This window comes from Pelodiscus sinensis, chromosome 15, assembly GCF_049634645.1.
Source record: "Pelodiscus sinensis isolate JC-2024 chromosome 15, ASM4963464v1, whole genome shotgun sequence".
Classification (NCBI taxonomy): Eukaryota; Metazoa; Chordata; order Testudines; family Trionychidae; genus Pelodiscus; species Pelodiscus sinensis.
In genome coordinates, this window is record NC_134725.1 from 19,389,018 (window position 1) to 19,415,148 (window position 26,131).

At 43.1% G+C, this 26,131-nt stretch overlaps 1 protein-coding gene across 8 annotated transcripts in view; it reads left to right on the plus strand.

Annotated features, from left to right (window-relative positions):
• The first annotated feature begins 336 nt into the window (after positions 1 to 336).
• DGCR8 (DGCR8 microprocessor complex subunit) overlaps positions 337 to 26,131 on the plus strand; it is a 52,765-nt gene continuing 26,970 nt past the window's right edge. The window contains exons 1-6 of one of the 8 annotated variants that reach the window (XM_075898346.1): positions 345 to 491; positions 9,835 to 9,906; positions 11,099 to 12,107; positions 12,636 to 12,795; positions 18,531 to 18,673; positions 23,471 to 23,753. In XM_075898346.1, the coding sequence (XP_075754461.1) occupies positions 11,385 to 12,107; positions 12,636 to 12,795; positions 18,531 to 18,673; positions 23,471 to 23,753 (1,309 nt within the window). In that variant the 5' untranslated portion in view covers positions 345 to 491; positions 9,835 to 9,906; positions 11,099 to 11,384. Of the gene's footprint in view, positions 2,866 to 7,110; positions 12,108 to 12,635; positions 12,796 to 18,530; positions 18,674 to 23,470; positions 23,754 to 26,131 lie in introns of those variants that run through there. The other 7 variants (XM_075898343.1, XM_075898347.1, XM_006134615.4 and 4 more) reach the window with 7 other exon arrangements.

Consider the following 26,131-nt stretch of genomic DNA (forward strand, 5'->3'; position numbering starts at 1 on the left):
CCATGGTGATGGTTGCCTTCGCAACACACATGACAAACACCCCCACCCCCTGCCAGGGGCCTAGGGCCTCCTGCGCTCATTCTCCTCGAGCCATTAAAGAAGCCTCCCCCTCCCCTCCCCCCTCCGGCCATTCTTGGGTCTAGACTAGCGAGTCCCTTTTCCGCCCTTCCTAACTCCCGCCTCCGCCCTTCTGCCATTGGCCACTGAAGCAGGGCGTCGCCTACGAAGGTTTCTAGTCGCTGAACGAACTGACATGCCCGAGAAATAGCCAATAGAACGCGAGACAGGGAGTGATTGGCACATGGAAGTGCCAGCACTATTGGTTCAAGGAGCGGAACGCCCCACCCACGCGAACGGGAGGCACTTGGAGCAGGCGATTCAAGATGGTGGCGGTTAGGCGGGGGAGGCGGCTCCTGTGAGGAGGCGGCGGCGGCCGAGGCACTCCCCTGGCCCGGGAGAGAGGAGCGGCGGGCACACCCGGAATGGCGCAGGTGGGTGCTTAACCCGCTGACCCCCGGCGACGAAGGCGGGGGGAGCCTGCGGCCCAGCCGCGTGCGTGAAGCCGCCCCCGGGGGGTAATAGGAGGATTTCTTCCCTCCCCCCAGCTCCGGGGCACATTGCTCTGCCTCCCCCGCACGTCAGTGTCCGATCCACCGGGGTCTGGGGAGGTCCCCACCTTCCTGCTCCTCTCGAGTCGTGCCGCACCCCCCCCCCCCCGAGTCTCGGCGTAGGTAAGGAGGCGCCAGGCCTCCCCCAGCGTAATGGCGACGAGCCTCCCCAGAGATGGAGAATTCTCTCTGCTGCCCCCCTTCCCTCCCCGCGCGGCCGAATAGGGAGATTTCCCCGCCCGTCGGCAACATGGAGAATTTCTCCCTGCATCTTCTACTGCCCCGCTAGTGGGTTGCTGGGAAAGAGTCCGTCCCCCGCCCCAGGCATTGCACTGGCCCCCCTCCCGGTAATGCAGAGGAACCCTCCTCCTAGCGCATGCTTACACTGAGATAATGGGGACTGTTTCCCCTTGCACATCCTGTCTGCGCGCGTCCCCTTCCTCTGTGTAATGGGAACGGAGAGGAATTGCACTCACATGGAGATGGAGGAGGGAAGCATCCCTCTTCGTATTCTTTTTGCCTAATTCACAGGCTCAGCCTCTGCCGTGTAAGGAAAACTCCTCCCCCTCCTCCCATTTGTTTCCCTCATTCCCGTTGTGGTAACGAGAAGCCTGCACATCCTGCTTTCCTGTATCCTGCACCCTTTTTGTGTCACAATGGGGGTGAGGGGTCCTTCATATCCTTCTCCTGAGCCTTTCCTTCAGTTTGGGATAACAGGAATGATTTTCTCTTGCTTTTTTTTTTCTCTCTTCTGCTTCAGTGTAATGAGGAAGGGCCTTCTCTGCATTTCTTCCCTCCCTAATGTGAATTAATGAGGTGGATTTTCATTTGCTAGGTTCCCAGAGCAGTGAGGTGTTTTACTCCTAATTCTCCCTCTGTCTCTTCTGCAATTATCCTTATCTGACTACGCTAGAAGTAATTGCAGTAATAGGGATTCGTGTCCCCTCACAATCCCAGGGAAACACCAGAGGAATGGAGAAGCTTCCCCCCAATCCTTCTCTTTGCTGCTTTAAACAGTGAAAATTCTCTCCCTGATTCATGTATGTGAGCAATAATGGGCTTTCCCTTCACCCAGCTGATCATTCCTTCCTAACAGGGAAATAAGGATTCTGTACCTAATAACCTCCTAATGTAATAACAGCTCCTCCAGCCAGCCTCTTGCCCGAATATAAATATATCTATTTAATGTTTTTTCAATAATTCCCTTTTGCACAAGGCCTCCTACCATCAGATGAAGACAGGAATCAGGCAATGCTGTGTGCTGTCATTTCCCACTCACAAAGGGGTGGCTGGCTTGAACATTTTCAATTCCTTTTCTATCTCCAGCAGGTGGGAGATGTCTAGCCTGCCAAAGAACTTAGGACTTATTTTTTAGTCTTTGGTGAATTTTTGTTCACTGTTTTTCATAAAAAGCGTTTCTACTTTATATTCACATGAGTGCTATATTAAGAGGTAGACATTTCACTCTAATGTGATGTTTTCTTGGCCCAGAATTGCCTTTAAAGCTGTCTTACCATTTGCTTGTTCCCTCTTCCTTTGTTATGTTTAGGAAACTGATACTTAGTTGTGGGGGAATGGAAACCTTCCTTATTCCCTGTACTCTGCGGAACTGCAAATGGTCCCATACTGCCTCTTCCCTCCTCACCACTGTGAGCAAAGCCATAGAAATTGCATTAACAAATTGGTCATGCTGTAAATGGAGCAGCTATTTCACTCCTTGAGTGGGGTTTAATTAAGGTGCTGTTCGGTGCTAATTTTTCCAGATGGTCTCAACAATGAGTACTATTATGGTACTCTACTCTAACCTACCATGATACCCATGGTGAGGGATGCAATCTTTATTGGACAAAATGGTGATTATTAACTGGCTGCACCAGCGCTCCTTGTATTTATCTGCATTGTTTTTGCCTTATCTGTATTGCATATATGTTTTCTTTCTCATGTGGAGATAATCATGGTTGTATCTCTGTTTGTTCTTTTATTTGGGCATCTTGATGGCCTCGAGATTTTCTACCTTTTCAGAACATGTTTCTCTGTGCAAAGACTGGTGACATGGAGGAAGGTGAACTGTTGTGTGGTGGTGATTTATGGGGCCTTCTTTAGAAGCTCAGTTCTGATTTTGTGGTGATGGTTAATTTAGCTCTTTTTCTTCAAAACTGAATCTTTTTTGTTTTGTAAGCAGAAAAGAACTTTCCTGAAGGCAGTGTTGTCATGCGGACGTGGCAGATGCTGATGACGTGAAGATAGATGAGCCTGAGTGAGAAATTCTTTTTGGAGGGATTAGTCTGCAGAGTTTCGATTCGGGTGGTTTGTTTGTTGGGGGGGGGGAGGGGGTGGACTTGTAAACTGCATTGATTATGCAAGTGGCCTTTCTTGTCTGTTCTAAAATATCCACTGGCTCCAGAAAGCCATGAGACAGGGAAATCCTGGTTATGACTAGCCTTAGGAAGGGCTCAGATTTCTTCAGAACCATTCATCCTTCTGAGTGCCTTAGTGAAGGAATGTATAACTTCTACTAAGGAACTTAATTTTTTGAAGACTTTTACGTTTTTAGCTTTGTCACATTGCTGGATACTAGATATTTTCATATGTCATGGCTACTTCATCAGGTTTATCTTGAAGTAAAAACCTGTCTCCTTCAAAGACTACGCTCAGAAAATTAGAATGGGTATGTTGTGTGATTCAGTGCTGCTTTTTGGTATTCTTTATAGTTGCCAAGAACACTTTTCCCATTAGAACAGGAGTACTCAACAAGTGGCTCATGGGCCATACGCAGTCTGTTTGTTTGTGGCCTGTGTTGTGGTTGGGGTTTACACGGGGCTCAACATGCGGCCCACATGTTGAGCCAAAACAAAAAAGTAGTCAATATAATGGTGTTCTGTTGATATGCATTTTAGTAGTTAAATTCCTGGACTGTCATTGCTCATTAAAAGTGCTGTCGTGGGTGGAAATCGGATAGATTTTGCATTTTATTAATATCAGCAGAACTGACTTAAATGGGGCCTGCATGTTATATAGTTTAGCCTTAATCTTTGTATTCATGGCTGTCCGTGTGAAGGAAGCTATTTGCATATATATTTGCATGCATGTGCAACCACACTTAAATTGCGGCTCTTGGCATGTGCTGTGAAGTATCATTGTGGCCCCTGGGGCTTCCAAAGTTTAATAGCCCAGCATTAGAATGTGGTGAAAGTAAACTCCTTTCCATGCTCTCCTTTCAGATGGTCTATTTGATGGAGTTAAGTGTCTTATAGATCAATTAGACAATGACCTATGTCTGTATTCCTTCCAGTTTATCAGAAGTTCCTTCAATTTTGTTGTTCTGAGTGTGCTTAATTCCCACTTAACATCTTTTCAACGGTATTCATCATTCTAAAGTTTTCCAAAAGGAGAATGTTAGTCAGATTTACATAAACAGTTTGTTAGTATGGTCACGTTGGTCATACGGCTTAGGAGTTAGATTCCCTGATGATTTATGCTCATCTCTGATGACAAATGAAAACCTTTCCCTAACATAGAAATTAATATCTTAAGTATTCAATTACTTAGATTATTAGTAAGCTGTTCCTTTTTGGAGTATTTTAATAGTGAAATTGCAATCACTGGTGAGTTGCTGCATTTGGCTTTAACAACAGAGGGCATGTCTTGAGGGTCTGGTTTTCATAATAGCATTTGTGGATCTAGTGTGCTTAACATGTTGGCCCTCTTGATTCAAGTTCCATTTGTTTCTGTTTTTAGAAAAGGGCCCTCCAAATCATCCCTTTAGAACACAGGGGGCATAAAGCGGGTAGGAACAGCCCCTGCAAAATACCATCTGCAGAGAGTCTTGAAGAATGATGTATTGCAAAGTGAATTATTGTAAGCTACTAACCACTGGATCTGCATAATTTTTCAAGCATATCTATGTCATTTTCTTCCATTAAATAGTTTTCCCTTTTTATCCAGAGAATGAATTTCTTCAAAATATTCCCAGATAGGGTCTCTTATACCCAGAACCCATGACAGTTTTTCTTTGGCAAAAGTGTAGGGAAATATAGAAGCTCTGTGTGGTGAATAATGTATTCCCTTTTTCTTACCAGTCCATTCCACTGTTCCTTTTTATACTGCCTTCATAATTTCCTATGTATTGTGTCTCTGTCTTAAGACAATTTGTTTAGTAACTCCTCTGCTTTTGCTTGGTCCAGGACCAACACCACCTAAACACAGAACAAAAATAATTCTGTCCATCCTATGTCTTTCTTTGCATGTTACTGTAGTCTGCTGAGAGACTCATAGACTTTAAGGTCAGAATGGACCGTTTTGATCATCTAGTCTGACCCCCTGCACAATTCAGGCCACAGAATCTCACCCACCTGCTGCTAGAATAATCCTCTCACCTATATCTCAGATATTGAAGTCATTGAAACGATGGTTCAAAGACCCCAAGATGCAGAGAATCCTCCTGCTAATGACCCATGCCCTATGCTACAGAGGAAGGCAAAAAACCTCCAGGGCCTCTACCAATCTACCCTGGAGGAAAATTCCTTCCCGACCCCAAATATGGCGATCAGCTGAACCCTGAGCATGTGGGCAAGACTTAGAAATTGAAAGCCCAGAACTTACTGGAAGCAAGACCTAGTCAGACTAAAGCCATTAATTCATTATTATGAAGCTGTAAGCATAGGTGTAGCACGTTTGTGATGTTTGACAACTATTTTTAAATGAGAAATTTAGTATTTTATTGATTTTAAAAATAAAAACAGTTTAAATAAAACATTGATTTAAATAATATCCAATTTTTATTTTTTATTAAATTGATTATCCACCCTGATATTTAGTTAGGGTTATTTAAAGTAAAAACTATGGACAGATCAGGCCAAGAATATTTGTTTATTACCATGATCTCTCCATGACTCTTACTAAACATACCCATGACTAAATTGTAGCCTCAACTCTTAAGTCATGTTTTCCAATCCTATAATTGTTCTTGTGTTCCTTTTCTGAAAGTCCTTTCCAATTCATCAACATTCTTCTTAAATTGTGATCTCTAGAACTGAACATAGTATTCCAGTCATCGTCAAATGAGTGCCAAATACCTCCCACCTCTTACTCTATATTACCATGTATATACTAGAGATGTTAAAATGAGGTTAATTTATTAATTGAGTAGACAGCAGAATTTTTATCAACTACTCAATTTGTAGGGATGGCTCCTACTACATTTTAAATGCAGAGCTGCAGCCCCCACTGCAGCTCTGTATTTAAATGCATGTAGTCAATAACAATCAAACTTTTGCTTATTGGTTAATTGACTACTGTGTTAGATCCCTAGTTTATACATCTAAAGTAGGGGTTGGCAAGTTCTGGCACGCGAGCTTCACTGACAGATCCACGCCGACCATATGTCATGGAAAGCCCTGCTGGACATTTCACTACTTGTGGGGAAGAAGCAACCAAGAAATGATTCCATGCACTGCTTTGCTTTATGTGTGGCTCAACAGCCTCCTCCCCCACATATAGTGTAAGTGGCTCCATTGGAGTTTTGATGGCGGGGAGCTAGATTAGCTTTTGGTGCCGTGCATTTTCTGGCCACTCTGCCACTGACTTTCCCACCACCGTGAGCCGCATGGCCCCTTTCCTGCCCCCATTGGACTTCTGCCACCCCTGTTCAGGTCACATTGCTGCCTCCTACTCCAGGCCACTTGTTGGTAAAATGGCCACTGCTGCTGGGGGCAGGCAGCTCTAAGGTAAAATCTGGTGGAACTGCTTCTGCATCTCTGTGCATAGGAACTGCTGGTGAGTGGAGTGGGCAGTGTAGAGGTGAACATGGGCCCTGCACTGAGATGCTGCAGATGGCTGAGGAGGCCTTTTGAAGTGGCAGCTTCAAGCTGGTGGATGAGCTCTACAGCTTGCTACTGGCGAATCTGCTGTAGCCTGAGCAAGGCCTCTGCCTGCACCAGGGGGACACGCTGGCCTGTGCCAGCTACGTGTCTGAGGTCCTGGAGGCCTATAGTGCCACTGCTTGGCTGGCCTGCCTGCAGCCTGGGGAGCTGGCCGAGAGCTGGGCGTTCAGCTTGCATGAGAAGGCACTGCCAGTGGGAGCAGCAGGGGTGCGAAGCCAGGTAAGTGCCTCTCTTCATGCCCAGACCGCTATACCCCAATCCTCCCTCCCTCACCTCCTGTCAAGACCCCCACACCCTCCCTTGCTCCTATGCCTTGCCTCCTGGCCAGACACCGTACTCCCAGCCTGCTTCTGCACTCCACAATCCACCCAGACCTCGCACCCTTCTCACCCCCTCCTGCACTCCATCTTCTGGCCAGATCGTGCACCTCTCTCCTTATCCCACTTGCTGGCAGTTCTGTCCTGCACATGGAACCCGTCATTTTGTCCCTACTGTAGAGCCTAAGGAGGTCCACAAAATCCACTAACTGTAAATAAAATAAAAACTGGAGGTAAGTTTTTATATATATATATATATATATATTAAATTAAATAAAAAAAAAGTACCTCCAGTTTTCAGGCCCACAATTTTTTTTTCTGTCATTGCAACTCGTTTGTTTAAACAGCTTAATTGTAGCTGGGCAGGCGCTGAAATTTTTAGGTGTAAAAAGTACAAAAATAATAAAACACTGTAAGACTTAAACATTCCATTTTCTCCCAAATTTCAACAGTGTTGACATAACTCCCCTCCTCCCCAGATTTCTCTCCAGTACCCCCAAAGGATACTCATACCACTGGCTGAGAAACACTGATCTAGAGCACTCTAGATCATCTTCATTATTTACTACTTCTCCAATCTTTCTGATTGCTGGGCAAAGAACCAGTTCTTGCAAGACTCCACTGAAAACTAGGGAGGTTAAAAAGAAGTTAAGTAACTGTGTAACCATTCAAAATCTTAGTGGTTACATGCTGTGAGCTCTGCAATATAAGCTTTCCTGCATAGGTGGCGCCTGGCTTTTTGGGAGACCGCTCTCTAGGAACAGGGCTAGGAGCCAGCTTAAGAGTCAGCTCGCAACATGAGTCAGCTCCCACCTGCTGTCCCAGTTCCAGCTGATAGAGGCAGCAGCATGGGGTGGCAGCCAGCTCCCTGGGAGTTGATGTATGCCAGGAGTCAAGTTTGTCAGCTCCTGGCCCTTATCTCCTGAGAGCTAGCTGCTGGCATATAGCCCTTATGGTAACCATTTAAACAGTTATACTATCACATTCTTATTGGAAACTACCTCTGATTTTAAAAAGAAATTGTATCTGCAGTAGCTGTCCTTTTCCAAAACGTAACAGATATTTGTTGAACATATTTGCCATCTCTGCATTTCCATCTAGTTATGGACCAGTACCAGTGTTAGGATTCTTTTTGTTTCTTTATGACTAAACAAAACAAATAACTCCTCTCTAATTCTGATGTCCATAGATTTCTGCTTATGTTCTTTGCTTTCAGTTAAGTTTTCTGCAACCCCAACCTTCTGATGTATGTTAATTACACTCAGCTTCTCCTTTCTTCTATTTGTTCATATTTGTATGTATATGTATTTAGTAGCCAAGTTGGATTTTTAACCATGCTGCTTTCTGTCTCACTTGTGGGATTATGGCTGTTTGGACATTTAATAAAATGTTCTTAAACAGTTCGGAATTAACCTTTTCTGTTTAAATTCTTTCTTCCGATTGTTTTGGCTCATTTTCAGTTTTGTGAAACTGGATATTTTTAAAGCATCAGCTATCTATATTACTGGTTTGGATTTGCATTGGTTACATATAATAAATGTGATCATGATCACATTTGTACTGTAGTTGATCACTAATTTTTAGTTTTGTTCTCAGCTTCTCTTTGTGAAGATGAGATCTTTTATAAAATTCCTCTATCTTGGATACAATGTTTCTTGAGTTAAGAGGTTGTCATCTAGAACAGTGTTTCTGAAAGTGTTCCACAAAATCACTTTCAGAAACACATTAACTGGCTGCTCCTGTTTGTTTGTTTACTGGTGCCGCGAACACAGAGCCTCGCAGCTCCCATTGGCTCCGTTTCGTCCTTTGCAGGTAAAAGAAGCCGCAAGAAGCGGTGGATGTTTTAGTACTGGAAGCATAAAACTTTCAGTAAGTCATTCAGATTGAAGTCCGTGATGATCACAGCTTTTTTCTTAATCATAAAGTGGGGCACCTCTTGTTTCCTAGTTTGATTTGGCAGTCAGTAGCCAACTCAATTGAATATCCCATTATGTAATTAAGCGTTAAGATGTTGAATAAAGATTCAGTTGCTTTTTTTCAAGTTGCCAGTGACTTGGAAACAGGTTAATTTTTTTTTTTTACTCTTTCACTTCTCCCGTTATTTGATCCTTCCTAATTAGGTTATAACAGTTGATTTTTAATATTCAAATCTTGTTTTTTGTTGTTTAGTTGCTTGGCACATCTGTCTAGTGCTATACCGGGGTGGCCAAACCATTTAACAAAGAGAGCCAAAACAGCGGCAGAAAAAATGCAAAGAGCTGCACCAGAATTGTTGAGCCCACCCCCAAAAAAGAGGCTTCCCCTTTAAGAAACAGCTTAGGTGGTTTTGGCCATATCAGGAGCCTGTCAATGGCTGCCATTTTGTGCACCATTTTGTATCACCACCCTGGTGAGCACAGGGTGTGTGTGTGTGGAGAGGTGTCATTTTGAGGGGACACAGGAGCGGCTTCCTGAGCTGCACTTTTCGGGGAGACGAGCTGCAGGTTGGCCACCCCTGTGCTATGCATTTCACAGTTACTTTGCATTCAAAACTGTTCTTTTTGACCAAGAAAAGCTTCAATCTTTTTTTTTGTGTGTGTTCTATCTACCGCTACGTGTTTAGGCCTAGCATGTTGTAACCCATTACATTTTGAATGCTTTAATTACTGCCCTATCTGTTTTGTAGCTTGTATGCAGTTGAAATTCACATAGCCTGATCTGGCTTAGAGATACATTAGAGAATTATAATTGTTTTTTCTAAGTCCGCCTCCGGCAACCCAGACATCTTGCCTCGGTTTTTTCATATGTTGTGTGGTGGTACTCTTGACTAAGGTTTCTGAAATATGTGGGTATAATTTCACTACTGCCTGGGAAGATTTTGAACAGAGCAGACTCAGCCAGCTGACTCTCACGGGTGGGAGAGTAACATTACTTTATTTCCTGCTGGTAGTCGGTATTACACGCACTATAGGGCTGGCACAAAGGGATTGGGAGAAACCAGATTAGCAGGTAAGAAATGACCATAAAAGAGCCTCTCTTCTTCCCTAGGTACTTGTGGCCCTGCACAGACAACTGAAATAAAATTAATCTCCCCTCTCCCCACGTTATATACAAAAACAAGTAAGATGGTATTAAGAACCTATTTGCTGTAACAATGTTCAGTTACATAGTAATTAAATGTTTGTCAGTTAACTTTGCCTAGTAGTAGTTTAAAATTAATAGCAGTGGTTACAAGACTTCAGTTTAGTACCGTGGATTTAGGTTTTAAATATCTGCCATGCCTGAGGAATTCAAGAGACTTGTAATAGTCACGGATATAAGATCACACAGCTGCTTGTATCCCTACATAGGAAAGCTCTACTCTTGACCTTTTAGTAGATCAAATTTTCTGTGTTAAAGTATCCAGAGATACTAATTTCTGATAAGCTAGTCTTAAAAATATTGCAGATAGTTGAACACTGAAGAAAATAATCAACTAAAGGTTGGACCTCCCTGGTCTGGCATGCATGGGACCTGACTGGTCCCAGATGAGAGGTTTTGCAGGACTGGGGAAGGTCATTTTGGACCCCTGCTACTGGCCCCCCAGCCTGGCTGCTGTCCTCCTGCCTGGCTTCCTATCTCCTGCTGGCCTCTGCCTTGCTGACTCCAGTGGGCAGCCATTGCCGCCTTGGAGCTCTGGGACCCACAGGACAGCCCCGTGCACTGCCTTGGAGCTCAGGGACCTTCTGGGCAGCCAGGTCAGCCAATGCTGCTGGGCAGCCTGCTGCCATGTGCTGGGTGGCCCTGCTCACTATGGGCAGCCAATTGCCCTGCCAACTTGGCAGGGATCTTTGCTGCTGGCCTTTTACTGGGGCTTTCTGGTCCTGCAACATCCTGGAGGATATTACCAGACCAGAGAATCCTGATTAAGAGTTTCAACCTGTATACTGTTTAAGAATATGGTCAAATAATGAAGGCTTAACATTTGACTGTTTTAGTATTGCAAACTAATTGTCTTTTGATTATATAGGTAGCACTCTGCTATGATACTTAATAGTCAAACCATCTGTTTTTATCTTACCCATTTAAAAATCAGTGCTTTGCACTGCAAGTCACACAGCAGTGGTTACCAATTGGATTTTTGTGCACAAACAATGAAGCAATGGAAACAGTTAATTCTGGTAAAAAGAGCATTACAACCACTTGGAAGTTAAATACAAGTGTAAATAGCCTTTTAATTAAGAGTTTGGGAAGGAATTCCATTTTCAGTGCTGATGAATGGGACAGTTGGCTTTCAAGCTCTTCTGTGACAAATACCTTTTTCTTTTTGTAGGTTGAAAGAAGAAAAGGAGACCTGCTTATCCAATGAAGATGCACTCTACTTAATCTTCAGCTATTAAGCTGAATGCATTGTGATTTCCAATAATTGAGACAGTGATTCTGAAAGCTGTCTACATTAATGAAAAGAACAATGTAGTCAGCTTAACTGAATCATCAGTGTTGCATATTGAATAGAACATGATAAACCTATCTTGATGGACTTCTGCATGTTAGGATATAGCTTATATAAGTTTACTTAAAGCCTTGTTTTTTTAAAACAGTAGTTTTACAGTTTAAATATGGAGAAAATTGAAAATGTACCTCCCCTTCCCAAAGAACCTGCAAGAGAAATGAATGTGGAGAACCATACTTGTCCCCCACCTCTGCCGCCTAATGAACAGCCTCCACCACCTCCCCTGCAAACGTCCAGTGACGCAGAGGTAATGGACGTTGGCTCTGGTGGTGATGGACAGTCAGATACCCCTGCTGGGGACACGCACGCTGTCTGCAGAACACAGCTTCTAACAAAGGGATCTGCTTGCTACAAAACTCGTCTTATAATAGATCCTAATAATAGTGACCAAAGCCCAAGAACTGCTCGTCATGCACCTTCAGTTCGAAAGTTCATCCCTGATCTTAAGTTACTTAAAGATGTAAAAATTAGTGTTAGCTTTACAGAAAGCTGCAAAAGCAAAGACAGAAAAGTTTTGTACACTGGAGCTGAGCAAGTTTATAAGCCAGATACAGATTTTAGTATTAATAATGTCAATGGTGATTTGTATGTTTGTCCTTTTGGTGGTAGTAATGGTAAAGCTGTAGGTGTAGGGGGTGAAAATGATGACAAGAAGGATGATGACAATGATATTGATCAGGAAAAGAGAGTGGAATATGCTGTTCTGGATGAGTTAGAAGATTTTACTGACAATTTGATGGAAATTGATGAAGAAGGAGGAGGGTTCACGTCTAAAGCAATCGTTCAAAGAGATAAAGTGGACGAAGAAACCTTGAATTACTCTTATGAGGTATGTAAATAATTTTTACTAAGATTATACAATTTTGTGCAAAGATGTGTGACAAAGACAACATTTAAGAGCTTGCAGTCCTGAAGACAAAACACACACAATTATTAAAATTCTTAAACAGAAGAAAATTCTATCAATTTTAAACAACTTTAGTACATTGAATGTAATTATTCTTTTATTAATTATAATAATGTTTATTTATGATAAAAATATGATACAACAAGACTTTAGAAGGTGCTGAATTTATCTCTGTTATGATGTACTACATTTTAATAGACTCTTTATGGGCTGCCTGTGTATGTAGGTGTCATTCAGTTTTTTTCAGACTATCATGAAATACCAGTTCTTGATCCAGCGACCACTTACAAAAACTGACCTCCTTGTTTTTCAGTCTCTCTTCCATGGCATTGGGGAATCTTTCATCTAATTCCATAGTCAAACTATGTATAAATCATGTATAACTTTTCTTGACAGAGCAAGGGACAGTGGTAGCTATAGAAGGATGGTATCTGACCATGTCTCTTTCAGGATGATTTTGATAATGATGTGGATGCTCTGCTGGAAGAGGGCCTTCGAGCTCCCAAAAAGAGAAGAATAGATGAGAAATATGGAGGAGAGAGTGACCATCCATCTGATGGAGAGACAAGTGTGCAGCCAATGATGACCAAAATAAAAACTGTACTTAAAAGTAAGTTACATTTCAGTAAACCTCTATTTTTCTGTAGTGCATTTATGTAGAATTGTAGGTAATTCAATGTGGGAACTTAAAGGCAGACTGATATGGTTCTTGCTATTGAAAGGCCTTGCTTCATAGAATATGGCCACTACATTTCTAGATTTCATAGTATTTTTGTGTTCAATCCTTCTCTGTAATGTGAAATTTTATTTTATGGATTTATAGAGATGCGACATGGTTCTATAGGTGAAACCTGGACTGGACTGCCGCGCCCTCCGTCTCGCTCACCTGGGCCCCCTCACTGTGATTTTGTTGGCAAGCTACAAACCTCAGCTTATTTTTAGATTAAAAATATTTACTACAGAGATTGAAAGTGATAAGTAATAATCATACAGATCAAAGCTGTTTGTAAATTTTCTTTTAATTCTTAGGTAATCAGAGTTCTATAAATAGGATTTTAATCAAGTAGTATCTCACTCTGATAGATGATACAAAGTAAGGATGTTAAGCACCAGATAAATGACTAATCACGTACTTGATACAATTAGTATAGAATACATGACTAGTCAATAAGAGGCCCCATTGCGGCTTTGCAGTTTAAATGCAGTAGGAGCTGGGTGCAAAGGCAGCCCAGCTCCTCCTACACTTAAACTGCAGAGCTGCAGCTGTGTTAGGTCTGAGACCTGGCACAAGCTGGGACTCAGCAGTTCCAGCTCATGTGGGGTCCCAGATTGCTGTGTCTGTGCCTCCCTTGCCATCTTCAGGCACAGACTCCTGCTCTCCCCTCCCCCCCCATTTGCTGCCTCGGATACAAAGGCAGCAAGGAAGGGGCAGAAGTGAGTAGTCAAGTAGTGGTGACTCAGTTACCTGATAAGCCTAGGCTAATTGGGAAGCGTCATGAGTCGGGGACATCGTAACTCGAACCCTCGTTGACGAAAGGTGCTGGGCTCCATCATAAATGTGGGCCAAGGACATAAGTCAAGTGTTTCTGGCCCCTTCTGCATTTACAAAAATAGTTGTAAGTACGGGGGGTTGGAAACTCAGGCAGTCGCAAATCAGGGGCCTCCTGTATTTGTCTACTCAACTAGTCGCTGACATCCCTAATACAAAGATATCACAGATCTTCAGTTCACAGGCTAGAACTGCCTTCCAGCTCAGGACTCTTGCCCTCAATTCAAAGACATTGTTTTCCAGACATGTTAGTCAAATATTTTTCATTATCTATGTGCTCTCTGAGAAATCTGAGATGGTTGTTGGGAGTGTGGATTCCCTTTAATGAGCCCTCAGCATATTTGGGAACTCCACTGTTGTACCTGAAAGGCTGCTTGTGGGAATTCCCAACCTTACAACATATTTTGGTAACACACATAGCAAAATTCAATAACGTCACATAACGTCACATACAATCCAACAGGATATTAATATTCAGCCCATCAAGAGTTTTAAAATGATACCTCGTGAGGCACGCTTCTGTATAAAACATGTCATGACAGTGATGAATAGGGGAGTTCAGGGGTGTATTCTGAGGTACAGAGTGCCACGAGAAATACAGGAAATGCTTCTGCATTAGCAAGTGGATGAACTATGTAATCTAATCTTTTTCTTCTATCTTTAATATCATGATATGGCCAAAAAGGAATGTTCTTTTGCAACAATCACTTTGTTGTTGTTGTTGTTGAAGTTGTTTTATTTTACAGGGAATATTTCATGTATGAAGAACTCTTGGAAAAATCAGTTGCTTACACTTATGTAGCAGTCCTTATGCAAACATTGCAAAGTATTAAAATCAGAACTAATACAGAGGAATCCAAGTGAAAATAGCATAACGTGAATTTAAACTCAGTCTAGTATTGAGGAATACATTTTTTCTCTTTGTTTATAAAAAAGAGAATCCCACAAAGCAGTATCTCTAACTGTCAGCTAGCATAGTTTATTCTGTGGCTTTTCAGGTAGGAAGGAGTAAGACCATACTACCTTAAAAGTGAGCATAAGAATTTTGTCCCTAATGTTGTTTGGAGCTGTCACCTTTATAAATAGGTAGCTAAGTATGAAAGATTGTGGGATGAAATCATGTTTGGGTTGTGTCTTGACTGTAGGTGAGATTCCTAATACTGTTTGGTTAGCTATAGAAATAACCATTTAAGAAAAGGAATAGTTGTCCAGAAAATCTATTGGTATTAAAATTTCAGGTTTTTTTGCCTACTTATTTTAGGCTCAGTCATGGCTAAAATGACCACCTGCCTTCTTTCACCTAGATGTGGAAGTTCGGGATGGGTGCAATACCGTGATAGCATGCTAGTGAAATATTGGGTGATGTATAAACAATTAAGAAGGAATGTTTTGCAACCTTTTTACACCCAAGATCACTTTTTAAATGACAGAACAAGCCAAGATGTACAGCCCCGCCCCTTCCTCTCTATTCTCCTCCTCTCCATCACTTGCTATCCCCAACCCTTATACTGCTGCTTTTTTCCCCCCAATTCTTCTGTAGGAAGAAGTTTTTCCAACATTTGGTCTTGGACCAAATGTCAGAAAAATCCTTTCTTTTGGAAGCCCCCTTATTCCTCTTTCCATGAGGAATATAGGGGTTACTGAAAGAGCATGTCTGCTCTTCCACTGAAAAAAGCAGAAGAACAAATGCATCCCTGGATGCAGAAGAGTTTTTCTGGGATATCTCTGGAATTCTGAAAAACTTCTGCAGTCTAGCCGTACCCTCCCTGGGTTGAGGCTGGATGTGTACGCTCTGGGGTGGGAATTAGGGATTTGGGTGTGGGAAGGGGTGAGAGGTGTGCAAGCTCTGAGAGGAAATCTGGATGCAGGAGGTGGAGGAGAAGGGGAAGCTGCGTCGGGGAGGGAGCTTCAGGCCATGCAGTATTGGGGTCAGATGTAGGGTTAGGGTACTAAGCAAACCACAGGCTTGTGGATATGAGGGTGCAGGACTTTGGGTTAAGGTATGTGAGGGGCTCAGGGCAGGGGGTTCCAGTGTATGATAGGCTCAGATCAAGGGTCTGTGGGAAGGGGGAGTGCAGTAGTGTTATGATGCTGTGGGCAGATGAGGGCTTAGCCCCAATTAGGGGTTTGTTGGCCAGGCTTCATTTTTAAATAAAATACTATGTCAAACACACAAACTTTCTGCATTCTTTATTTCTGAGAAGAGTAGGGAACCTATTTTGAGTCAGGGGTCACCGACCCACAGAAAAGTCAGTTGGGGCCACACAAGTGAGATGCAAAATAAAAACTCCTCCAAAACCCCCACAAACCTCACTAATGTGGCCCCAACTGTGCTGGTGGGAGCACGGGACATGGTATTGGGGAAGGGTGCCAGGGGGTACCTGGACAGGGGACAGGATGCTGGATAGGGTGTTAATGGGTGCTGGAGCAGGTGACAGGGTGCTTGTAGGTGCTGGGGCGGGAGACTGGGTGCTGGGGCAGGGTGCCAGTGGGTTCCGGGGCAAGGGCCTGGGGCAGAGGACAGGGTGTCAGTGGAGGCAAGGGACAGGGTGGCGGGGAGGGTATAGGGTGCTGGCAGGGGCCAGGGCCAGGATGCCAGTGGGAGCAGAGTGCTAGTGGGAACAGGGGGCAGGGTGTTGGCTGGGGCAGAGAATCCTTGGCATGCACCTTTCTCCTCCTCCCTCCCCCACAAAGGAGGAAAACCTTGGCGCACGCTTCCCCCCGGGACTCCTATCTCCTCCCCCACTGAGGAGGGGAGCCCCGGTGCATGCCTCCCCACTTCAGGATGGAAGCCTTAGTGCGTACTTCCACCCGGACTCCTACCTCCTCCCCCACAGAGGAAGGGAGCCCTGGCACGCGCTTCCCCCCAGAACTCCTCCTCCCCCACAGAGGAGGAGACACCCGGCACACGCTTCCCCCCCCAGAACTCCTCCTCCCCCAGCGCGTACTTCCCCCTGGACTCCTACCTCCTCCCCTGCAGAGGAGGGGAGCCCGGTGTGCGCCTCCCTTCCCCCCCCCCCCCCAGCCCTAGCACGCACCTTCCTCCGGGACTCCTACCTCCTCCCAGCGCACCATAGACCTGGAGGAGGGGAGCAGGCAGCGCACTTCCGGAAACCCCGTAAGTGGTGCACAGCTGCCGGACTTCCCTCCACCCGCGAGAAGCTGGCACTACCTCCATTTTTGGAGGTAGGTAGTGGGGCTTCTTGGGGGTAGGGGGAATTATGGGGGCCTCAAAACCTCACGATCGACTGGTTGAGCCCTCCCAATCATGATTGACGGGTTGTTGACCATGGGCTTACAACATAAAAGAACACGCAAGATACAGGAAAACAACAGTGTAACAAACAAGATGGTGAGGATGTAGAGTTGGCACTCAGTGTTGAAGTGGTGGGGTGAAGAGAAGCGGGAGATAGTTTTGTTGGATTGAAAGATATGAGGGTGTGAGAGGAGGGAAGTTAAGTGAGGGAGTACTGTGTAAAGCATAATGCTCAGGAAGGTTGAAGCAAAACAGCTTAGTGATTGCAGTGTTGTAGGAGAGAGGCTGGATGAGAAAAAGCCAGAACCTACTGGTAAGGCAGTGGTGTATGTATCTGTGTGTGAGAGAAATATGAAGTCCATACTTCATAGCTGAGTAAATATTGTATTAGATATGTGATGCCTTGCAGTAGGAATGAGCTGGAAAACCTTGACTTGTGCTGTGCCTTTGGTGTATGCTTGCTGCTTGGGACAATGGCTTTCTGAAGTCTACCCTTTCACATGAGTGAGTGTGAATGAGCAGATCTCTTCAGTGAGGGGAGGGGGGAATATATATATATATTTAAAAACTTTAAAAAAAAAGACAATCTTTCCAAAAGACTAAAAATAAAGTTTTCAGCTACCAATTTAGGAGAAAGATGGATAGGCACGTACTTCTCCTAAATTGCTAGCTGAAAGCTTTATTTTTAGTCTTTTGGTGTGCTTTTGGACAGATTGTCTTTTTTAAAAGATTTTTTATATATATAAAATATTTGTCTTTTTGGTCTTAAATGTAGTGTGTTTTCACTAGTAAAAACTGCAAGGTAAAAACTGCCCACCCAGCAGTCGGGGCAGTGGGAAAAAGCTGTCCATCCTGGCTCGGGGGCAGCACTGCTTCCACCCTGGTGCTCTGTGGGCTCAGCCCCCTCCATCTCCTCTCCCCATGCTCTGATGGCTCAGTTCCCTCCTTCCCCTTTCCCTCCCCTCTCCCTATGTTCTGTGGGCTCACCTCCCACTGTCTCTACTCCTCTCTCCATGTGGCGCTGCACTGAGCCAGGCTGTGTTGGCACGTGCACAGGACCAGTAAGTTGAAAATCCCATGACAGACAGACAAGAACAGTGGCTGCTTTATAGAAAGATTGTCTAATAAAACTCTTAAAAGAGAATATTTCATGGTTTTCCACAAGTTATATTGGTTTTATTTTAGGGCTTCATAGACTGCATACTGGCTTACCACTATAAATAAAAGGGAAATAGTACTGAACTAATGAATTAAAATTATTTAATTTGTATTAGAAAAAGTATAGTAATACAGTTTTTATATAAATCTGGGGAGATAATCCATAGATATTTCCAAATTAGTGGTTTCTACCTAACACAATGTACAAATATATCCCATTCATATTTTTTAGATGTAAACATAATGGGATAATATCCATGGAGGTACCCATAGCATTTCTTAGTTTTTGTAATGAAGTTTCAGGTGAAGAAAGTTCTTAGGATATAGAATCAGAAATTAGCTTAAAAATTGTGCATGAGTTTGTTTGTTTCCTCTCATAAAGGTCGTGGCCGTCCTCCTACGGAACCATTGCCTGATGGATGGATCATGACATTCCATAACTCAGGCATTCCTGTATATCTGCACAGAGAATCCAGAGTTGTTACCTGGTCCAGACCTTATTTCTTGGGAACTGGAAGCATAAGGGTAGGACTCTAAGATGCTAATTATACTTTTAAATAATTCAGTTATTAGGTATCATTCATGTGGTTTTTGGTTTGGTTTGGTTTTTTTTAATAATTGGCCAAAACAGTTTTGGAATTATACATTGGGGAAGTTTTCAAACCTTTCAGGTTATATTTAAAGGGATTTGACCAGATGGGAACAACTGTTTGAAAAACAAACTTTTCTGTATTCTAACACATTACAAAAACAGTTTCTTCTTTTTCAAGTACTAGCTCATGTTGACTTGATAGATGTGTTAGAGGGCCATATTCATGATCATCAGAAAATTTTCCTTAGCAGTACCTGTTGAATTAGATTTGGAGTCCCCTGGAGTAGTGCTACTATGGTGGTCATATGCCACTACCAACCCACTTGCCCAATTCCTTCCAGCCACTGGTGACAGTCCTTGAAGCTGCTCACTCTTGCTTTGCAAGCTCTAGCCTGCTGGTTAACACATGAAAATATAGTCAGTCTTATTTTCTGCTTCCCTTATTTTCTGCTTCCCTTATTCTATCACAACACTATAAAATTATTTCATAACACTGCAGAGGTTAATCTAAATTTTAAGTGTTCATTCTATTTAGAGGGTCTAATTATAGTTTAAATCAGTGATGGGCAACCTCTGTTGCATAAGCTGCGTGTGGCTCACTGATGTTCTATTTGTGGCCCATGATATATTTTGTTTACTGTTGCTCATGTGCAGGGCTCGCCAAGCGGTGGTGTGCCCCACTTGCCAGCTGCCCAGTTCGGCATGCTGCACGTGCGCAGACCACGCTGCATGGCTGTGCCAGCTTATCTACTCACTATGGGTGAGTAGATTACACTAATTGTCGAGCCCTGCTCATGTGCATGATGGCCATATTCTCCAGGTTTCTGCTGGCATAGGACAGTCTTACTCAAGTGACATGCTCGTAAAACTGATTGCACACGACATTGACCGAGAATTGTGTGCTCCCTCTGCATCCAATCAGAGCACTGCTATGGTTCAGTTGGCATACTCCGCAAATTCTAGGTACACAAGTGCACTTAGCAAAACTGCCCTATCCTGGGGTACTGTTTTGATTACAATCTTGTGGTGCACTGAGACAGAAGGCCTTTTATGTGCCCCATTCGCTAGCTTTGGTTACCCATCGCTGATTTAAATTATGGCTTGTTCATGGAATTTCAGGCAGACGTGTTATCTATGATCTTCAGCAGAACACCCACTAATTATAATAGGAGTCTGCAAAACTTGAATTTGCTTTGAGTTCAAATTTAAACATTCACTGTATTATCTGAAAGCATATCGGTTGAGTTTTGTATGTGTGTGTATATATTTATTTATATTTATTTTATTTATATTTGTAATTTAACAAAACTTTGACTTTTCAGCCTAAATTATTTTAAAATTGGAGCTTTCATCTGGAGATGGAATAGTGGGGAAAAAATAGTTATACCTGTTGTATCTCTATATATTAAACAAAAAACTTCCTGTGAGACGACAGAGTGATGTCACCATGTTACTCTGCATCCTGCCTGCCTCCTCCCTCTCCCAGCTTGAGCCCGACCTCACTGCTCACCCTCACCACTTAGGATTACTATTTTAAACCAAGTCCCTACTCCCCTTTCCTTCCTCCACCCCATCCCATAGGGCTTTCAATGTCAAGAAACATAGAATAGTAGCTGGCAGACTCAACATCACAGCTGTGACAGCCCAGGAGCAGGGGGAGAGGGTATGGTGCTTAGGACAGCAGCCTAGGGGCAGGTGCTAGAAGTGGGGGCTCCCAGCTAGGCTTAAATGCCAGATATGGGTTCTTGAGGGGGGCTCCCCCGCTGCCAGGGTTTTGGGGAGCCAGAGCATGGTGCCTGACTGCCTGCAGTCCAGCTGCCTCCATGGAGACTCACCCTGTTCCCAGCAGCTGCACTTATGGCTGCCAGAGCACCCCTGAGCTGCCTGGGGGAGTTGCTGCACCTACCTGTCTGCTCCTTACCTTCTGCTCCCAGCGGGCGGCTCTGGGCTCTGAAGGCAGGGCTGGACAGTGAGCAGCATATGCAGGACCACATGGTGGGGAGGTCAGGACAGTGAACGCCTCTGCTGCTGCTTTCCCCACCTCAGCAGTCTGCAATCCCCCAGAGCACTGTATGCACACAGTACTACCTACATATAAGAAAGGCCATACTGGGTCAGACCAAAGGTCCATCCAGCCCAGTGTCAGTGCCAGATGCCCCAGAGGGAGTGAACCGAGCAAGTAATGATCAGGCGATCTCTTTCCCGCCATCCATCTCCACCCTCTGACAAACAGAGGCTAGGGACACCATTCCTTACCATCCTGGCCTCACCTCGTCTCACATGGGGCTGGCAGGCACCCCTTCATCTCCCCGACCGGGGCCTAGTGCATTCCGCAGCCCGGAGAAGGGAGGGTTTGTAGGGGGAGGGAGAAGGGGTCCTGGCTCATGGGGTAGGGAGCAGGGGCCCATGTTGGTGTGGCTGCAACCCAGCTCTCTTTAGTGGCTGGGGGAGAGCCCAGGTTGCCTAGTCCCTGTGTACAGTGGGATTGGCGAGCATAGCAAGCAGGGGGCATAGCCCCCTAGTTATTTTTTAACACCTAAGGTGCTGTGGGGATGAGTGAAGTTTAGGAGCCTAAAGAGAATTACTTTCTTGTATTGAAAGTTATAAGAAACTTTCTTATCTGTTTTAGTCTGAATGAAGTACTATGTATTATTGGATCAACTTCCGTTGGTGAGAGAGACAAGTCTTGCTCCAATAGAAGTTTATCCAATAAGAACATAATAACAGCCACACTGGGTCATGCCAATCATCCATCTAGCCTAGTATCTGTCTTCTGACAGTGGCCAATGCTAGGCACTTTAGGGAATGAACAAAGCAGGTAATCCACAAGTGATTCATACTCCATCGCTTATTCCTAGCTTTTGGCACCAGAGACTAGGGATACTTCAGGACATTGTGTTGCATCCCTGCCCATCCTGTCTATTAGCCATTGATGGACCTGTCCTTCATGAAATTATCCAATTCCTTTTGAACACTGTTATAATCTTGGCCTTCACAGTATCCTCTGACAGAGTTTGCATAGGTTAACTGTGCTTTCTCTGAAAAATATTTCTTCTTCTTTGTTTAAAATCTGCTATATTAATTTCATTTGGTGACACCAGTTCTTGTGTTACTAGGAGGCGTAGTTAACACTTGCTTCTTTAACTCCTCCATACCTGTCATAACTTTATAGACCTCTATTATATTTCTCCTTGTCTCTTTTCCACGCTGAAAAGTCCTTGTCTTATTTATCTTTCCTCCATATGGAAGCTGTTCTTTATCCCTAATCATTTTTGTTTCCCTTTTTTGTTCCTTTCCCTCCTCCAATATATCTTTTTTTGAGATGGGATGGTCATATCTGTACTAAGTACTCAAGATCTGGAATGTGCCATGACTTTATAAAGGCAGTATGGTATTTTCTGTGTTCTTATAGCTCTCTTTGTTGTTAATTCCCAAAATTGTTGGTTTTTTTCCTGAGTGCCACTGGACCTTGAATGTTTTCAGAGAAATATCCACAATGACTTCCAACATCTTTTTCTTGAGTGGTAACAACTAATTTAGACCGATAATTTTATATGTATAGCTGAGATTGTTTTCCAGTGTAAATTACTTTGCTTTTTATCAACACTGAATTTCAGATGGTACTTCGCTGGTCTAATATTCTGGAACTGACACAATCATAACACTGCCTGCAACTGTTCATTTATAGCATTTTTTAGTCTGTTTTATTGTTGTTTCTCCTTTCCCTTAGTTACTCTTTTTATTGACTTGCTTTCTGTATAGAGCAGCAGTGGGGAGAGGTGCACTTAAAAATAAGAAAATGAGTCTTTAGAAATGTCAGGGGGATTCATGAAGAGGGTTACTGTAGATTTCTAGGAAAAAACAAATGGTCTGGTAGCACTTTATAGACTAACAAAACATGTAGATGGTATCATGAGCTTTCGTGGGCACAGCCCACCTCTACAGATGACCAGAATTATGAGTTGGGGATATGTGAAAGTAGAAAGAATTATACTATAAGAGAAAGATAAATTATGCTGCAATAATTGAATAAATTGAAGGAATACTGTTTGTCTCTGAACAGGAAGAAGAAAAGTATGTTAATGTTGTTTGTAGGAATGCAGATTACAAAGTGCTAGCAAGAGTTAATAGGAAAAGGAACATTAGGTGTTAGGAAGAAACAATTAAGCTAACCAAGCAATTGGACAGGAGATTGCTGTGTGCTTGATGTGGAAATGAAGAGTACTTGAGTAGCCTCACACTAATTATGTGAAGTTTTGCTCCCCTTATAATCCTGTTAATTTTGGCTTTCTTTTGACTGTATAAATCAAGAGGTTTGAACCTTGTATGGCACTCACATTTTCTCCATGCATTTTAGCAAAGCTTTGCTGAAATAAACAGAGCAGTCTGCCAAATCTGTGAGTCCTGTCTGACTTTGACAGATATGAAAACTCAGATATGTATTTCGAGTTTTCATGTCCCCAATTCATAACTTGGGTCATCTGAAGAAGTGGGCTGTGCCCACGAAAGCAGTCTATAAAGTGCTACCAGACCGGTTTGGTTTGGTTGGTTTTTTTTTGTTTGTTAGTCTTTTATAGGGGGGAAAAAAACAAACTCGGCTACCCCCTGAAAGCTCCTGTAGATTTCTAGTATCACAACTATTTCGAATACATCTTGAAACTGACTAGATTAATCTTTTTGTAGTTTTATTGTCTCTGAATTTATACATGCTTGTATAATTGTACTTACAGAAACATGATCCTCCTTTGAGTAGCATTCCCTGTCTGCATTACAAGAAAATGAAGGACAATGAGGAAAGGGAACAAAACAATGACATCACCCCAAATGGGGAAGTATCACCAATAAAACACATAGACAAGTCTTTGGATCTGGAATGCCAAACAGAGGAACCAGACTCCACTGCTGCTGATTCTGGACCTTTAGAAGAGAGAGAACCTTCAGGGTGTGATGCAGCACCAGGAGCCTTAGGACAAGTTAAGGCCAAAGTTGAAGTATGTAAAGATGAATCTGTAGGTAAGTGCTAAAAGCATGTTAGAGGAGGGGATTGACAGTCAAGATTCCAATATTATATTTTTTTCTCTTGATTCATTTCATGACCTTGAAAGTCTTCACATTTCTCTTTCACTTCCTTATCTGCAAAATAGGAGAGGGGGGAATACATCCCCACTTCTGTAAAGTAGTTTGATCCATGGTATGTGAAGGTATATAACTGTGGAGTATTTTTGAGGATTGCGGAAAGTCAACATTCAGGGATCTTTTAGCTATAGAAATTTGAGAATTATCGGGATATAGTATTGTGAATTTGTATTTTGTGCATTTAGGGACCAACTAAAAGACTTTTTACAAAATAAATAAAAACTACTGCTACTTGGGTCTTTCTTTTGTAAAGTATGATGCCCATACGAGGAATTGTTTGCACACATTTTCTGTGCTGGTTTAAGTAAAAAAAGGTTGCAAACCAGTATAGCTGAGACACAGCATGCAGTTAAACTAGCGTAGCTTATATATTCAGTGGTCCTCAAAGCGGTGCCTGTGGGCGCTACGGTGCCCGCCGGACCATTTGTGCGCCCACAGAGTGATCGGAGCTGGCCCCACCCCCGGGTGTGCGGTTGGTGCTGGCCCCTGGGTGCGCAGCGTATGCGCATCCCCACCCCTGTGTATATTGCACAGGAGCGACGCCGGCCCTAGGCATGCAGCGCATTGACTGTTCGGCACGCGGCGTATGGGCGGCCCTGCCCCATGGCGTGCGGCACAGGAGCAGCGCCAGGAGTGTGGTGTGTGTGCGGCCCAGCATGAGTGGCTCCCCACGCCCCCCAGGTGCCCGGCAGCCCCAAAAGGTTGGGGACTACTGATATATATGTTGAAGGGAATAAGCTATATGAGTGTAATTGCAGCCCACTAGTGCTTGTATTACTTTAACAATGTTTTTAATGAAACAGAAAATTACACCCATAACTGATATAGACTAAATTTGTACAAAAACTATGAAGACAGGTATGAACCCTGTCCCGGTCAGACGTCTAATTAAGCCTCATTATGAGCCCTGTCAGTGACTTACTGTGATTGGTTAATAATATATATCTCTGTTTCTCAGAAATATTGCTATAGTTCATAGGCTACTGATCATCTACATCATCTTTAAAATTTTAACATATAAGACTTACTATGTGTAAAGATTAAATAGATTGACCATATAAATCATCATAGAATAGTAGATACTTCCAACTGCAATAACCTTTATTATCCTTTGTATATAATCCAGGAGTCTTGCCTCACCTCTAAAAGGCAAGAAATGAAATATGCATTGTTCAGTGTTACTAGAAAGCTAATAATTCATGTTCTGACAGAGTAAGCAGGAAATGCATATTTGGAATTCTTCATTAGAAAATGCCCTGCTAGGAGCTTTCTAACTATTCCCTTTGGAAATATATCTTGAGAGAATAGGAGCTCTATTGTTTCCACTAATTGCCTGGGATGCTGTTTCAGATGCAGCAAGAGGGCCCATGTCCTAAGTAACCAGATCTTAAACAGTTTCATGTTTATATATTAAAATGAATACCTTAAATTATATCCAGAAACTATTAGTCAGCCAGAGCGCATTATGGGGCACCAGAGAAAAGTATTCTGTGTGATTTCTTGTTTAATGAAGAAACGGCCATAGTCTGTGCTGGCCTATGCTTCCAGATTGTTGCATGGTATAGTCATGTGTATAGTGCAAAGTCTTTTAAGAGATGCTTGTGGTTTAGTTTTTATTTTCAGTGTTAACTATTCTGATGGTCTTTGAGTGAGTTGCCAATTTATTGATGCTTCCTGGTAAGTACATAACCTAGTTTGTGCTAAATTAAGTGACTGCCCAGCTGACAGACAAAAGAAGTTGAACTGTAGAGAGAACTCTGTGCTGTAGTATTACAGAGATTATGGATGAATGTGGTGGCTGTCTCTTTAAAAACATCCAGGGCATCATCTGAGAATAAAATAATGCTTGCTTTTACAGTTATAAGGTGCACTCAGCCCAATGGTTAAAACACTGGACTGGGGCTCAGGGCATTAGTAACCTTGGGCAAGTCAAGTCACCTGTGTAAAATGGAGGATAATGATACTGACTTCTTTTGTAAAGTTATGTACTGATGAAAAATGCTATGAATGAGGTAGGTGATAGTGGTATTATGAATTGCAGCATCTTTGCATTTCTCTCAGTCCTTCTTCTAGTTCTGCTTCCTCTTTTTAAGAAAGGGTTTAGTGTCCCTAGATTCTGCCCTGGGCAAAATAAATCCTGTTAATCTGGCAAGACTCAGAGTAGTGAGCATTTCCCAATTAATAATCTACTCCCCTTCCTTTCCCTTAATGATCATTGATAGTCTCTGGAGGTATTGTTATATTTTTGTTCTTAT